Source organism: Pan paniscus, chromosome 12 (genome assembly GCF_029289425.2).
Source record: "Pan paniscus chromosome 12, NHGRI_mPanPan1-v2.0_pri, whole genome shotgun sequence".
NCBI lineage: Eukaryota > Metazoa > Chordata > Mammalia > Primates > Hominidae > Pan > Pan paniscus.
This window is the reverse complement of record NC_073261.2, coordinates 108,875,622-108,892,695: the sequence shown is the minus strand read 5'-3', so window position 1 is coordinate 108,892,695 and position 17,074 is coordinate 108,875,622. Positions and strand designations below refer to the sequence as shown.

The following is a 17,074-nucleotide window of genomic DNA, read 5'->3' as shown; positions in this document are numbered from 1 at the left end:
TACACCACTGCACTCCAGCCTGGGTGACAGAGTGAGACTCTGTCTCAAAAAGAAAAAAAAAAATTAAAAGTAAGAGCCGAATGTGATGGATCTAGCAGAGGCCACCTTCACCTATTGAGTTAGTCAGGAAATACTTATTGAATATCCATTGTGTTCCAGGCACTAAGAATACAGACATGAGTCAGGAGTGACCCTTCCCTGGAGGATGTCAGAGCAGAGTTGGGGGCAGGCATAAAACAGCTCGTGACAAGACAAGGCCCAAGTGACCCTGTGCATCGATACAGGGTATTGTCATTGCTCAGAGGGGAAGCCCTTAACTCAGCTTAGGCAGGGGAGAGAGTTGGAATATGGGGTGGAAAGGAAAGAGCAGGCTGAGAAGACAAGGGGCTCAGAGAAGTGCCCCTTGAGCTGAGTGATGAAGGACTAACAGGAACTAGCAAGGAGTGAGGGGGCAAGAGAAAAGCATGGGCAAAGCATGCAAAAGCACTCTGGAAAGATTTCCCATGGATCGGCACCAGCTTGGAGTGTCTGAGGAGGCGAGGGTGGTGGAGAAATGAAGCTGGAGGACCCAAGTCGAAAAGGGCCTTGTGGGACTGGACTAAGCAGAGTGGCTTTCATCCTGGAGTGTGGGGGAGAAGGTGGAGGAGGGCATCAAAGAGCGTGCAGTAGAAAGGTTAAGGCCTAGACTTGCAGATGCGCTCACTCATTCTAACAGCAGTGTGCAGGCGAGAATCAGGGCTGGCAGGTGCCCAGGGCCCTGTGCTCAGAAGGACCCCACACTTGGCTTACTGCTCTGCTGCTGCCATCTTGATTCTTAATAATTTTTAAAGAGGAAGCCCTACATTTTCCTTTTGCACTGAGCCCTGCAAATTATGTAAGAGGTCCTGGCAAGACTTGAGGCAAAGTTTGTTATGCAGTTGACCAGGAGAGAAGGCAGTAGGAACTTCTGTCCCTTTCCATCTCAGCCTTTGCATTTAGGGGTCTTCTCAATACGTGTCCAGGGAAGAAGTAAGAAATAAAAAGCAATGTGTGACATTTCCCAAGGTGCAGACAATGCCCTGCGATGTGTTTGTTGTACAAATGAGGCTGAGGCAAAGCTTAGCTGTGCCCCTTCCCGTCCCCTGACACCCTCATCTCTCCTCTGAGATCAGCAAAGTAAGAATGAGCCTCTCAGGTCGTAGTAGGGTGAGGAGGAAAACAGGTGTTTTTGTATGTTTGTTTTTTGTTTTGCTGAGATCACAACTGCCAAAGAAGAGAAAATGGTTAGCTCATTCCCATAGTCACACAGTTCCATCCCACCCACTTCGTGCTCTGGTGCTGTTTCCACTTTCTCCTGGAACCCCTCAAACCCCAGCCAGAGCCTCCTCGTCCCATGGGTCTCGCTGCAGGGAGTTACTGCTCCTGCTTGGTTCTGACTCACGGTCAGGCTCTAACTGGCAGCTCGACCCCTAGCTCGTTTGAACACACATACACATGTACACACACGTACATGTGCACATACATACATACACACTTGGCTCAGGGCACATGAGGGTTTGTTTTTGTCACCATGAGGTTTTCCTTCCACACATCTCGGGGTGCACCAGCTGCTTAGCAACAAGCTGTTGGGCAGAAGTGGGAATTAAATATCTCCCTGGTTGCTGCAAACACAGGTGCCAAAAAGGAGGAGAAGGGTCCACCAGAGGGACTGGGCTGAAGGACAGGGGCGTGTGTCTCCTAGACAAATGCTCGGAGATGGAACACTCAGGGCTCTGGTCCTGTGCCAGCAATCTCAGAGGCCTGCTGGGAATGGTGCTCCAGAAAATAGAATCCTGACAGCAAGCCGTGGGCGGTGGGGAATCTGCAGGGATGGCTGATGACAGGTGGAAGGCAAAATGTAAGAATTCCTAAATCTCTGCTGAGGGGATTTGCCTTAGCAAGATCTGGGTTCAGGTCATCATCGTGGCCACCCTAAAATCTTCCATCCTGGCTTGTGGTTCTCGCTTTTGGAGTTTAAGCTCAAAAGCTCCTTCTCCTAGGAGTTCTACCTCTCATGTAGCGCCGAGGCAAAGAATATTAGCACCAGGATTCTGCAGTTGGATTTTCTAGGTTCACAATTTAGCTTCTGCCGTTGACTTTGTGATCTTGAGAAAGTTATTTTGCCGGTCTGTGCCACAGTTTTCTCATCTATGAGCCCCACCTCAGAGGACTGTTGTGAGAATTACATTAAAACAGGTAAAAGGACTTTTTGTAATGTCATCTCCAAAACAGACATCCACAATGCTGAGGACAGAAGGAAGCAAAGTAAGCTACCTTTTTAAAAGTGTCTTCCATGTGCCTGACACTGTACAAAATGCCATTTACTCATGGGATTTATCTTTTCACACCCATGGAAACTGAGGCTTACAAGCAAAGTGCCCTACTCAAGGCCATGCTTCAGCAATGGGGCCAGAGTTTGACATGGTCACTGTGGCTCTGTAGCCCTCACTCATTCCTCAAGCCAAACTGCCTCCACTATTGCTTTTCAGAGAAAGGGGAAAAATTACTAATTTATCTGGCATGGGGTGGGGGTGGGTGTCAGGATTTGGTGGAAAGAGCTCTTCCCCAGAGTAACATTTTAGAATTATGATATGAAGCCAGTATAATTACCATAGCACTCCCTGGCATATGGTACCTGAGATGGGGAAATAGTAAGCCAGGGTCTTGGGAAAATGAAAGATGTCATCAAGGTACAAAGGCAATAGACACCTAGATTTGGAGTGAAAACATGGATTCCACCAAGCTCCAAGCAAGCAGAAGGCCTCATCTCTCTGGCCACACTCACTGGCCTAGAAGACTGGGGAGTCCAAGGGCAGGAAAAGGCTGCAGCCTGTGCTCAGAGGCTTATGGTTTTCCAGGTTAACACACAAACCCCTGCTTCCTTGACCAGTGGATGCTCACACCATGACATGCACATATTCCCGAAGATCTTTTATGGCAACAGCTCATACACGCCCTTTTACACTGTCTGCACTGCTGAGAGCTGCAGGGTTCAGTATGGTAGCCACGGGCTGCATGTGGTTTTGAGCACTTAGAATATGGCTAGCAGGAATTGAGATGTGCTGTGAGTAATGACACATGTACCTGCTTCAAAGACTTAGTCCAAAAAGTCAAATATCTCACTGATAACTTTAATAGTGATTACATGTTGAATGATGTAATTTCGATGTGTTTTGAATATAATGGGTTCAATAGAATCTATTATTAAAAACTATTTTTTTTTACCTTTGTAATATGGCTATTAGAAAAATTCTAATTCCTTATGTGATTGGCATTTGTGGCTCATGATATCTTTTTATTGGACAGGGCTGCTCTCAAAGGTACACACAGTAGGCTTTGTGTTTGGAGAGTGCTTCAGCAGTCACAAAACATTGGCCTCTCTTTATGACAGAATCACAGAAAGCCAGACCTGGAACAAGTACCCTTAAGCTGTTTTGTTCAATCTCCTGATTTACAGGCAGAGAAACTGAGGCATTGAGAGGAGAAATGATTCCAGTGTTCCAGGTGCCATCCATAGGCCATCGCCCACCCGGATCTAGTCCTTGCTGCCTCCACCCTCTAGAGCTGGCTGTCCGGTTCCTTCCGGCCCCTCTTGCCCAGCTCTTCCCCTCCCTTCCCCTTCCCACAGGGAAGGCTGGGAGAACTCTCCCAGTGGAGGCATCTTTATTCATGAACCTGGCCCAGGGGAGCCCGGAGAGCCTGTCTGAAGGCTGCTCTGTGCTTTCCCTGCAGACTCAGAGAGATAAATATGGAAATGTGAGAGAAGAGCTTCCCCATCAAGACTAAGGGCTGCTATGACATCTAATACATAAACCAGGAGGGGTGGAGGAGGCAGCTCCAGGGCTGCAGCCGGCAGAGTCTCCTCAGCCCCAGCTGGGCCCTTGCTCCCCCTTAGGCAGGCTTGGCTGACCCCTGGACATCTGCCCAGGCTGGGCTTTGTTTCTGTTTCCCACAGCACCTCCTGTACGCTGCCCTCACAACACCACAAAACTGCACAGGTGCTGGCCCATCTCCAGCTACCATCCAGCCCCCAACCCCACCCCAGGATGCCTCCCCTGACTTCTCCAACCTGCCTGGGCTTCCTCCTTCAAATCCCAAGTGCCTGGAGGCTACACTCTTGCTTTCTGAGGACCCATTAGCAGCTTCTGCATCAGAGAGTGTGCGCTATGCAAACCCCAGCCGCAACCCAAACCTGCTGAAGCAGAATTTGCATTTTCATGAGATCCCCAGGAGATCTGCTCTGACCCACACCAGTGAGAGCAGGGCACTGTGTCTGGTTTATACTGTGCCCACTGCAGTGCCTTGCACAGCACTGGGCTCCTGGTAAATATTCCAACCACAGACAGAATGACCTTTGTTGAGTCCTTGAGGTTGACGCAGCACTTTCCTGGACGTGGTCTCACATAACTCCCCCACGGCCCTGGATAATGCTGAGCGGTCAAGTCAAGACTCTCTAAGCAACTTGGACTATGGGGGTTTTGGAAGAGGTGCTGGCCCCACGTGCTCAGTTTCTTTGCTGCCTCTGTCTCACTAGAATGCATGCAGATGTGATACTAGTAGTAGAATTGAGATGTTGCCCTCTTGGGGGGTCTGTGTTCCTGTATTAGGTAGATGAGAGGTATGTAGAGTCTATACAGTCCCAAGGCCAAATTGCCTGAGTTCAAATTCTGCCACTAACTAAGTATGTGACCCTGGGCAGGTTACATAATATCCATATGCCTCTGTGTACTCATCCATGTAATAGGGACAGCAGTGGAACCTACTTCATAGGATTGTTGGCGGATTACACAATTCAGTATGGCTAATGTGCTTACATAGTGCCTGACACATAGTAAGTGTTACAAAGTTTAATTAAACCAGTGTCTTTTTTCAAGTGTAATGTTGAAGACTTTGCAGATTTAGAACCACAGGAGTTGGTAGAACTCCTAGGGCTCAGAGGGAGCCAACTCCCTCGTTGCACACAAGAGGAAACAGGCCCAGATGGTTGAATCCCTCTCCCAGCATCTCACAGCCAGTAAGTGGCATGATTGGAACCTGGACTCATGCACACTCAGCCTGCTCCTCCTTCCCACGCCCTACAGGACACGATTAGAAAGTAGAGCGAGTTCCAGACCTGGCGCTGGAGTCCAAGCTGCCCACACAGGTGTGAGCACCTGCTCTTCATTCTCAGTAGGATGGGAGGAACCTACTAGCAAACTCTCCAGAGATTTCCCCTCTGCCCTGAGATCTAGTCTCTAAGTTGGTCCTTCTTGACCGCTGAGGCAAGAATCAGGTCACATTAGCTGCAGTTACTCCTTAGGGAAAGGAATAATCAAGGAGTTGGGGTTTGGGAGGAGAGAGCAGCATAGGAGGGCCCCTTCCCAGGGGAGTATTTTGCCAGCTCCCCCTGTTATCCCTCAAATGCTCTGCAGTGAGGATAAGGAAGTGAGAGGTCTCTGATGCCCTGGTGTGGCCATCCTTTTGTGTGGGTTTTATGTTCTTGCTCTTTGTGCCCATGAGTTCTGACTCTTGTTGCATCTTTTGGCAATTCCAAATAAGCCCTCCCAGATTCCCGCAGGGATCTAGTCTTTCTATTCTTTTGCTAAGGGGCTGATGGGGTGAAGGGATCTATTGCCCCAGTTGCCCTTCAGGGGAGAGGGAGGCCTTTAACTCCTCATGACATCTCATGTTGCAAAATGCATTGCTTCGATGGAAATATTGGTTTTGAGCAAATTTGGACTCCGGATGACCAAGGTTCTGTTTGGGTTTGACGGTAATAAAAGGAAGATACAGGTATACCAGGATGCATCCTACACATCCTGCAAGGTGAAATCCACCTTCCTCTCACTGGTTGTCTCAGCCGCCTTGGCTGGGTTTGCACTTCTCATTAACTTTGGGTGTGCCTCTCTCTGCCTCCCTAACCACATGCAGATCCTGGCCTCAGTGTCTGCCTTTCTGCATCTCTCTGAGCACCTTGCCTAGTATCTGCCACATATGGTGCACATAGTGGATGATGATTGACTGATCACTCAATATATTGTTTTCTATAAAAGAATGAAAGAAGATCATTTCCTCTTCTGGTCATTTCCTTTAAAGAATATATGTACTCTTTAAATGTTCCTTAGTTTTCGTATTATTGGCTCATACACAGAACACAGCCTTGCTGAAACTAAAATAATAATAACAATAACAATAGCGTCTTTCATCGGCTGAATACCTATTATGAGCCCAACACTGTGTGCACATCATGTGTGTGCTTTACACACATCATCCTAATCCTCACAGCTTTGCTACCAGGGTCATCCAAAGAAGGGAAGCCCAATGCCCCTAGGCACACTACTGTTCAATAGTGGAAGAACTGGAACCGAATACCGGGCATTCTGACTCTGTTCCAATGTCCTCCCCATTAAATCCCAAAGGTCCCAGCCCAGCAGCCAATTCTCCTCTATCCTGTCCCATTTTTTGTATGAAGAAACTAAGGCTGGGTGTGGTGGCTTGCACCTGTAATCCCAGCACTTTTGGGAGGCCAAGGCGGGAAGATCACTTGAGGTCAGGAGTTTGAGACCAGCATGGCAAACACGGTGAAACCCGGTCTCTACTAAAAATACAAAAATTAGCTGGGCGCAGTGGCACATGACTGTAATCCCAGCTACTCAGGAGGCTGAGGGAGGAGAATCACTTGAACCTGGGAGGCAGAGGAAGTTGCAGTGAGCCAAGATCGTGCCATTGCACTCCGGCCTGGGCAACAGAGCGAGACTCTGTTTCAAAAAAAAAAAAAGAAAGAAAGAAAAGAAAAGAAACTAAAGCTTTGAAAAGATTAAAAATCCTTTGCCGGAGACCAGGTCCGACATGTAGTGAACTGCAGAACTGATATTCAATCCCAGACCCATCCAACCCCAAAGCTCACACTCTCCACCACAGCATAGCATCCTTACTTCTCTACATGATGCATTTCCTTTGTTTGTTTCTTAGTCTGCAACCAGATCTTATCCTATAACTGTGGTGGCAGAGATGGGATCATGTGGGGCTCATATAATTTGGGGAGAAGTTAAAGATATTGCAGTAACGCAGGACAGGAATACATTTAGGAGAACATGTTAGAGTTGGTAGGAAGCTTCCTCTCCTCCAGAAAACAGAAGCCCCACCTTCTTAGGCAATGGTCCTGAACTTGTTCATTTCTGACAAATGTGTTCCACTTTTTTTTTCTTTTATTTTTATTGACACATAACAATTGTATGTATTTGTGGGATACAGATGATATTTTGATACCTGTAAATAATGTGTAATGATCAAATCAGGGTAATTAGCATATTCATTACCTCATTTATCCCTGTGTTGGGAACATTCAAAATCCTCTCTTTTAGCTATTTGAAATATACAATAAATTATGGTTAACAATACTCACCCTCCAGTGCCATAGAACACTAGAACTTATTCCCCCTATCTAGCTGTAATTTTGTATCAAATGTGTTCAACTTCTGCAGATAGAACATGCCTGGCTCTGGCTGCCATTGCTGTCACCAGCTGTGCTGTAATAGCTCTCTCCCCACGATTCCAGACTTGGTGGCCAATGGCATTCTAGTAGGGTTCTAATTGAGATGCAGCCAGGCTCAGTGTTCTCATCATTGTCACCACGACGCTGTGAAATGAGTTGGGTGCAGGGTGAAATGACAATCGATCTTGGATAGACCACTTTATTCTGGAGGAGGCAGGGAGATCAAATAAGTTTTAGAACCAGTTGTGAAATCTGCTGTTCTACCCACTTCAGTTGGAGCGAGTGAAGACAGTACGAAGGGAGTGGTCTCATTCTAGCTTTCCCCACAGCAACCAAGCTACTACCAAGCACCTTCGAAGATCCTCACCACTTGCCTAGTTTCAAATTCAGTGCCGTTTAAAATTAATAAAAACAATCTTTCCAGTCTAGCAGACTGGCTCTAAATGGAAACTCACCACAATTTCCAAAGTGTAATTTGTTATTGACATCCTAGTTTCATAACAAAGAGTAATAGGTTGGTGGCTCAATATTTACCAGGAAGAGAAGTACTAGAATAATCCCCTACCCAAAATCAAAATGCCATTGACCCGATTTATAGTGCAAATGGTGTATTAGACAGAAATAAAAAGAGACTTCATTTGATTTTAAAGTCTGAGTAATCAGTAAGTACCCTTCAGGGTCTGTGACATTTCCAATGGAGATAGAAATAGGGATAGAGAGACCAGAGATAGATACTTAAACTTACTTATAGGTACAGAGATGGAAATAGAGACAGAGATGGAAATAGAGAAACAGATATGATCTGGATGTAGCTGTATAGACATAGACTTATACATAGACATAGGGATAGAGATAGAAATATGAGAAAGGGAGAAAGAGAAGAGAGAGATTCACCCTTCGAAGTTTGATCCTGTAATTAGGACATTAGATGCAACGGGAATGGTAGGTGCTTTGGTCAATGACAAATCCAAAGTCATGAAAGTAACATCCCTTCTTTTTTAAACATTTTACTTCCAGAATCAGAAAAACTAAATAAAATATTATAGCTAAATGAAATGTTGAAGCTTATCTGATTTATCCGTCATTTTATAGCCAGGGAAACGAAAGTCCCAAGAGACAAGATGACGTGACCTTAGTCACACCCAGATACTCTGTCACTCAACCAGCATCTTTTCCTCTGCAATAAATTGCTTCCTTTACCCATCCGAATATAGTAGCACTTATAAAGCATCTACAGCATACCAGAGCCTTATTCGAGAGCAGTAAGGATACAATGAAGAACAAAATATAATTTCATCCTTAACATAGAGATGATTCTGGCTTTTCCCATGGTGAGCACTCCTTTTTTTTTAAGACAGAGTCTAGCTCTGTCGCTCAGGCTGGAGTGCAGTGGCGCTATCTTGGCTCACTGCAAGCTCCGCCTCCCAGCTTCACACCATCCTCCTGCCTCAGCCTCCCGAGTAGCTGGGACTACAGGTACCCGCCACCATGCCCGGCTAATTTTTTGTATATTTAGTAGAAACAGGGTTTCACCGTGTTAGCCAGGATGGTCTTGATCTCTTGACCTTGTGATCTGCCCGCCTCAGCCTCCCAAAGTGCTGGGATTACAGGCATGAGCCACCGCGCCCAGCCGGTGAGCATTCTAATGTGAAGGAGATCTGGAAGGTAAGGAGGTTGGATTTCTACTGCCTGATTCTCATTTTTTATAAAAAAGCAGAACTTCTCTGGGAGTTCATGACCTTTCTGGAGCAGTCTGTGTAAACAGAGAGATCTGGTCTAAGACATAAGTGAAAATTGCTTATCTTGTCCCGGGAGGTGAAAGCCCCTTCTCTAGAAATTTAGTTCAAGAGTAATTTTATTCTCAAATAGATGTAATTATACAAGAATCACAGGCTAATAATGGCTGCCTTGTAATAAAGACTGTAATGTTGAAGAAGCAGTGATGATAGAAAATGGAAGTTGTCACCCAGAGGACAAGGGATGGGGTAGCTCTGAGAAGCAACCTTAGGATCTGTGAGAACCCTTTGAGGGTGGGGGTGGGCGAGGGTGTCCTTAACCTCCTTCTGGAGAGCCTACATGTGGAAGGAGCTCATGTGTCAGGCTGCACCTACCTTTGGCTTATCACATCTGCTTGAGGGCAGAGACCAGACCTTCTATCTTCTTATTCGTGGTTGCCTCTCCTCAGTCTCCCTCCTGCCCTCACAAAGCTCAGCATGGAGCCCAGCACCAATTGGGCTTCTGTGAGTATCTGTTGAATGAAAGCTTTGGCAGGAAACAGTTTTTGGACTCACCATTTCTAATTAAGGGAAAATGTCTCTCGTCTTCCCATCCACGTGACTAAAGTGCAAGTGCTGCTCTGGGCTGATTCATCTCCTCATGAGTCATCTGCTTAAGTAGTAATGCGAATGGGCTTGCAGGCCAAGTGGTGAGCCTTCTGCAGCACAGCCGGCTTCAGGCAGCTTCCAGAGCACATTTCAACCCTTCTACCGGTCAGTGGGTAGATTTGCCCTGTCTCTCAAGGCCTTGAAACAATCTGTTTGCTGAGTCACTTGTTCATTTAGCAGACATTTACTGAGCACCTACTGTGTGCCTGGCCCTGTACCAGGCACCAGAGATTACAGCAATGGCAAAACCAGGTCATTCTCAGCCCTGTTTAGCTTACAGTCTACTAGGGAAAAAGGGCACAAATCCACAATCCTGTGAACATTTCTTCACAATTGTAACAAATGTTCCCTACAGTGACATGCATGTGTGTAACAGGGGTCTGACCAAGACCAAATCAAGGTTTAAAGAAGGAACAGGGGTTCACTGGGCCAAGGGCAGCAAAGGAACTTTCAGACCACAGCGGCAGCACGGCAATGGTCCCATGACTGTGGCAGGGGAGGGAGAGCCAGCAAGGCCCCAGGGAGTGAAAGCGGCCCCGGGACAAGGGAGCCGGGGGACCAGAAGCTGGACACAGAGGTGGGGACCAGACACAGAACGGTCTCTGAGGCCTGGAAACAGTCTCGTTCCTTCTTCTGAGAACAATTAGATGCTATTGTCGGGTGTGGGAAGGAAACTTGACCAAACATGGGTGTGCAAAGTTTCCCCTGGAGCTGTGGTAACGATGGATGGAAGGGCCTCAGTGTAGGGAAAGTTAGGAAGCAATGAATGTACCACTACAATGGGGTCCTATTCCTGGGGGAGGCCTCATGGATGTGAAGAGCTGAAAGCCAAAACCAAATGTCAAATGACCTCTCAAAGGCATATGGTCAGCATCTCAGGGCACATGAGACCCCAACACTAACCTTCTGCCCATCGGCAGGAGGTCTGCTGGAAAGGCCCGACCACCCCACGTGAAGGCCTCAGCCCCCAGGACAAGGAGTTAGGGGTGAGCTCATCTGAACAGCTCCTGTCCTTGGTGGCTCCCACAGAAGGTAGACAAGCCCAGCAGGCCTAAAGCAAAGAGCAGCCTGACAGTGCACGAGGGGCCCCTTAGGGAGCCTCTGAGATACAGTGTAGCCAAGGAAGGTCAAGACCCCGGAAGAGACAGGCCGAGGGTCTGTCTGCAGGGCTGGTGTGGGAGGAGAAGGAGACTGCAGTTGGTGCTGGGAAGAGCCAAGGCTTTGGCTCAGATGGCACTGAGTTTGATCCCCCTGCACCCCTTAGTGATGTGACCTCATGCCAGTTACCCCAGAAAAATGACCCTCCTCCAAGTCCTACCCTTGCTGAGAGAATCAGCTGGGGTGGCCTGTGAGAAGGACCTGCTTAGAGCCTTGTTCCACGAGACACACTCATGAAACAATAACTACTGTCTCAGTAGCAGGGCCTGAAGAGGTAGGTACAAGACCAGGTCATCCAGAACAGGCTAGAAGCCACTGGCTAATTCCAGCAGGGTAAGGGGAGATAACCTTGGAGGTTGAGCAACTGTATTTCAGGGTGATTGTATTTGTATATTCATAGGCCAGGCAAAATAGGCCTTTGAAATTTGAGAACAAAAGAAACAAAACTGACCCAAGTGAGGGTGTTTTAAAAGCAACTATGTCTTCTGCGGGATTGGATGGCAGACCTCTCCAAGACTGTGAGCAGCGGAGCAGTCCAAGAATACTCTTCTGGTTTTTTGAAGCCCTATTTCCTATCAAGCGCTCTATTTCCAGCAGACTGATGGGCAGAAATCTATTCTGAGGTCTGAGGGCTGCCCAGTGTTAGCCAGGAGCTGGGCCTTGGGCAGAGCCCTGGAGAGAGGCATCCTCCGAAGTAGCCTTGCTGCCACCCCTCCTGACACAGCACATCAGCTGTTGCATGGGCAGGGGTGAGTCCTGGCCAAGGCCTTGCTTGTGCCCACCCCACCCCCACCCAAAGGTTGGGCTGGAGAACTTCTTGGGGAGCTGCCTCCTCCATCACATTGAGGCAGTGAACCAGGGATCTTTGGAGGGGAGAGATTCATGTGGGAAATGCTGCAATATTTTCTCTGGAAGGATAAGCTATCCAGGCAGCAATGGTGCTGGGGAGGGCTGGGATAGGGGTGCAGAGGAAATGTGTCACTGGAGAGAGGCACAGTGTTTGTAGATCATCACTCAGCCTTTCTGTGCCCACGCTGGGTGGGGCCCTGGAGGCCCAGAGGCTAATGTGTTTGGTTCTCATGCACCACCTCTTAGAGGAAACAAACATTTTGATATTCACAACTAGATAGATTACTGAAAAGAAAGAAATGCAGAGTGGGGCCCACTGTCTGTAGAAAAAGCTCCTGCCCTGGCCAGGAGGAAGCTGGTTAAACCATGCAAAGACTCCTGTTGTCTGCCTGGGGAAAGAAAAGACTTCAAGTGTTTCCTGGGGTTTTCTTCTGCAGGTTGGTCGGTTCAGGGACAGGGTGTGGAGTACAACCGGGAGCAGTCAAGGTCTGTGTAATCCCAAGAAGTCTCAGACTCTGAAACTCTAGGCTATGATGAAGAACAATGAATTGTCAGCAGCCTGTATATTAGGATGGGGGAAAGGACCACATGCGAATATTTTAAAGCTTCAAACTGACAATATCATGTCCGTTACTTTTGTTTGCAGCTCCATACACTTGTAATTTATCACAGTAAAATTTTATACTTCTTTATATGGTGGTTTGATTAATGCCTATTTTCCCCCACTCCTTAATGCTCTATGTCTTTCTTCTATTTTATTGCCAGCACCTAACACTGTCCTTGACACATAGCAGCTGCTCAATCAATGTTGAGTTAAAGAATGAGTCAGAAAATAACTCAGAATCTCAGTAATTTCCTTGCAGTACATATGTGCTGCCAGAAGGTGGCGAAAATACTCAGAGCAGAGAATTTCAAGCTTCAGGGGCAATGGATGCTAAGAATTACATAATGCAACAAATTTGGTTGCTTCATCAAATGTGGAGTTAAGTTTATTTCCTCGGCTAACACTTGATTAAGATAAATCTCAAGGTGTGGCAAAAACGGTCAGACAGATTTGCATTCAAATCCAGCCTCTGCTGCAGACAGCCAGGAATCTTAGGCAAATGCCTTTGACTTTTCTAGGCTTCCACTTCCTCATCCACAAAATGGAAAGTACAATGTCAGATTTTGTTATGAAAATTAAGTGAGAGAACACTAATACACACACACACACACATATACATATACATATGAGTGTGTATATATATTTTTAATTTTTCAATCTCAAAGTTCTTTGTATCTGTCATATTATTTATAGATTATTACTGCCATCGAATATTACTTCCATGTCAAAATTTAATACGAGTTGAAACAAAATACATTGAGTTAAAAAGAAATTGAACAAGAGTACGCAAAAAAAGAAAAATACTGTGCTTTTCAGGCCCTGTTGTCCTCCAGGAGAAGTAAATCTGAGTTCAAGACCCTGAATTCTTCCTAAAGAAATTGAAGGGAATGCAGCTTCATTTCTCTGTGATGATCCATCTAGAGTTGAATTATTTTGTCAAAATAAGGAGCATGTCCCTAGTTAGAAAAACTCAAAGCACTCAGAACATGATAGGATAAATTTCCTAAAGGAAACAACCCCTCCAGAAATTTGAGGGCTCTTGAGCACACACTCAGTTCTAAAGTAAACATGTTGGCTGTAAAAGTCAGTATATAGACCTTCTGCAAGGCACATGTAACTTTTATAGCTCAAAATTTAGAATTGATTTTTCTCTCAAGGTTTTTTAGACCTAAATTAATTTTTAATATACTGACCCAAGGTGCCCAGTTATTTTTAGGTAAAACTGTGAACTATCCCTTAACCTAAAAGTAGGCTGTGAGACATAAGATAGTTAAAGCATTACAGTGCCAGAAACCTACATGAATGGAGGTTTTGTGCCAACTGCACATAGAAATGCTGGTGGGTAAACAGCACTAAGGGGACTTGGGAACCTGTCCAGGGGCTCGCTCTGCTCCACTCCAAGTCAGTTCACAGGTGCCAGCTCCACCCAGGCCCCTAATCACAAGGCAGATGAACACATCAGCCAAAGTACCCTCTAGAAAGGGACCAGGACCACTCATGCATAAGGCACAGGAGGAGCAAACTTGCCTATTTAGAAGTTTTCAGATCCAACATTGTTTAGTTCAAAACTCAGTGCCTGGCAGCCTGTCCTCAGGTACCAAGCACCTAAGTAGCATTGGGGGGTGAGGGGCTGGGGTCATGCTGAGCTGTTCAAAGAAGAAGGAAAGTCCTTCCCTCTACAACTCCCTCCTTGAAACTAACAGCTCATTTACTGAGCTTTAGTAATACTTTGCCCTCTCCTCTGTTCTAGTTCTTATCAAGTAACATGACCAAGTCAATTTTGAGTAAAGTCCCCCCATTAACTGTGCAGTCTCGGAACACAGAGACCTCGAGGTATTGCTCTCTGAGTCCATAGCACCCAAGACGAGGCCCGACATGAAAAAGAACGCAGTGAATTCTGATGAATAATGAAAAATGAAGGATAAGAGAAGTGAAAGCTATGTTTAGGGAATGAGGGAACATAAGAGAACATTGTCCTTTGTAACCAGGAAAAGATATGTTTGATGAAAAAAAGAAATGGGTCTCAAATGTTTATTTCGTGAGATAATAAAATGATTGTTGTCATTTTAAGCCACTAGCTTTTGGGGTGATTTGTTATATAGGAATAGTCTCTGGAACAGATCATTGTGCCTAGCAATGGGTACTACCAAAATATAAGTAATGGGTACTTTCCTTCTCCTGGAATGCTTGGCTGTTCCCTGGGCCCCATGTATAGAATCCTTCTGTGTTAAAAGCATATCTTATGTCTGGAGGGAAATTTTCTACCTTCCAATGTGCTTCTAGGTGCAGGAGGAGTGGGCAGCAGAGCTCTGCAGGACCCAGGTCAGGATGCACAGTGAGAAAGATGGACCGAGGGCTCCTCGAGGTAGATAGCCCAGAGTGGGCAAAGAGGCCATCTGTATGAAGGCTGCTCACCTGGTCCACTTAGCAGGTGCAAAACTTACGAAGGAAAAGGGATATCAATGAGCAACCTCAGTAATCTTCTATAGACCTTGTAGTGCTTGCCTATAGAGCCCAGAACCCAGATTTATTCATCCAGAAACACATACATAACTTCTCTGCTTTAAAATAGCACACGGTTTGTTTTTGGTTGTATTTGGGGCTTTGCAGTTCTTCCTTGTTAATTATCAGAACTACCTGCTGTTTGTGACTGGCCTAGGCTTATGTCCAAGGGGACTGAGGCCACCGCCTACTGATTCCCCATGGCCTTCCCTCCTTGTGGTCTCTGCTTCCCTTTCCTCCTTGTGTCCATTCTCTGCCTCCCACACACCCCTGGTGACAGTTGGCTCTGTGAAGAAACCTCTTTATGTCTCTCAAAAATAAGCCCAGTCATGTTCTATTTTTAATGAGTTTTAAATGTCTGTTCTGCAAAAGAAAAGTCCCTGCAAAAAGAAGTTAGAAACTGGAACCTCACCCAGGGAGGGGATAAGTGTGGGCCCAGGACGAGGGCTGGTGGCAGGAGAAACCAGGTCTGGGCACCCTCCCTCTGGCCCTACTGGGCAGCGATGAAGCCAGATTCTCATATCTAGAGGAACATTGAAGTTCGTGTAGCACCACCTGTGTGGGGAGAGAAACTGCTGTCTGCCTCAGTCCTGTTCCTGGGGGGAGTGAGCTGAGATGCTGAACACTAGCATCAGGTGGTGCTTGTTGACCGATTCCAAGCCCCATCAACTGAAAGCCACATGTCACCAGCCTCACCCACAGGAAACAATGAGATGCCTGTACCTGAGCACCTGCTGTGAGAAAGCCTCCCCTAATGCCTGCCCTTGCCCTTGACAGTCAGGCCAAACCGCTCTCCAATGGGTGAGGCTCCGACAACGCCCAGGAGCACCTGTGATGCCGTCATTAGGAACCTACCTCGTCGCCCCGATTCCATCCCCTCCCGACACCTGACTGCGCGTGTTCTCCTTTGCAGTTCTTTCCTTATGGAGACGCCTCCAAGTTTGCCCAGCATGCCTTCCGAACCTTCGACAAGAATGGGGACGGCACCATTGACTTCCGAGAGTTCATCTGCGCTCTGTCCATCACCTCCAGGGGCAGCTTTGAGCAGAAGCTGAACTGGGCCTTCAATATGTATGACCTGGATGGTGATGGCAAGATCACCCGAGTGGAGATGCTGGAGATCATCGAGGTGAGGCCCGGGGCGTGGTTGGCGGGTGGTGGGCACAGAAGGAGACCCCACGGCAGCCTCCTAGGTGCAGGCCTTGGTGGCTTCTTCTCTCTCTGCTCGAGCCCTGCCAGCTGCACACCACGCCTGGACTTCTCCTGCTTCTGTCCCCACTGCAGCACAGTGCTGGGGAGGTCCCAGAACCAAGCCATGGGGCCCGTACTGTCGTGACGGTGGCATTGTCATCTGCCATTCACTCACTACTGGATCTCCCACGAACCTGTCTTACTGGGCACACAGGATGTCATGGGCTCAGTTTCTCTGGCACTTGGTGTATCTCTGCTCTGCCTCACTCCAGCTGCGCCTAGTGGGGACCCGAGGCTGTCAGGGGCTCCCGGGACATCCTTCCAGGTTCTGATCATTCCACAGCAAGCAGGCTTTGCCCATTGTGTTTGTGAGTAACCCAGGATTCCTCTGCCACGCCACCCACTGCGTACTGCATTCCCAATGTGAAGGTCTTCTTGGTTTTCTTCTAATGCCCGGTTCCACTTCAGGGCCTTCCACTTCCTCTCTCTCTGCCCAGCATGCCCTCCCCTGGCCTCTGGGGGCTCCTCCCTCACTTCGCTCCCATCTCTGGTCTTATCCCATCTCCCAGAGAGGACTTCCTTCCCGCATACCTTCCCAAATATGCCCACTCCACCCTCACACCAAAGCAATCTAACCCTTACCAGGAGGGGTTTTGTCCCAACATTCGTCCCTGCCCCAGATTACCTTGTTGAGTGGAATATATGGCAGAATGCAAGCTCTCTGAGGAGGCTCTGCCCTCACGGCTGCATGCCCAGAACCCAGACCCAGCCTGAAGCCTGGCAGGCATGCAATAGCAGATGCACGGTTCGGTAGCTTTCCTTTGATTGACTGTCTTAGCATGGGTTCCCACCCCTGCACCAGCCACTCTGACCAAGGAGAGAAAGGTATCACTT

The 17,074-nt window shown here is 47.4% G+C and overlaps 1 protein-coding gene across 2 annotated transcripts in view; it reads left to right on the top strand.

Annotated features, from left to right (window-relative positions):
• VSNL1 (visinin like 1) overlaps positions 1–17,074 on the top strand; it is a 115,539-nt gene that overhangs the window by 92,888 nt on the left and 5,577 nt on the right. For both annotated transcript variants that reach the window (XM_008952336.4, XM_003826988.5), the window contains one exon: positions 15,903–16,118. In XM_008952336.4, the coding sequence (XP_008950584.1) occupies positions 15,903–16,118 (216 nt within the window). The remainder of the gene's footprint in view (positions 1–15,902; positions 16,119–17,074) is intronic.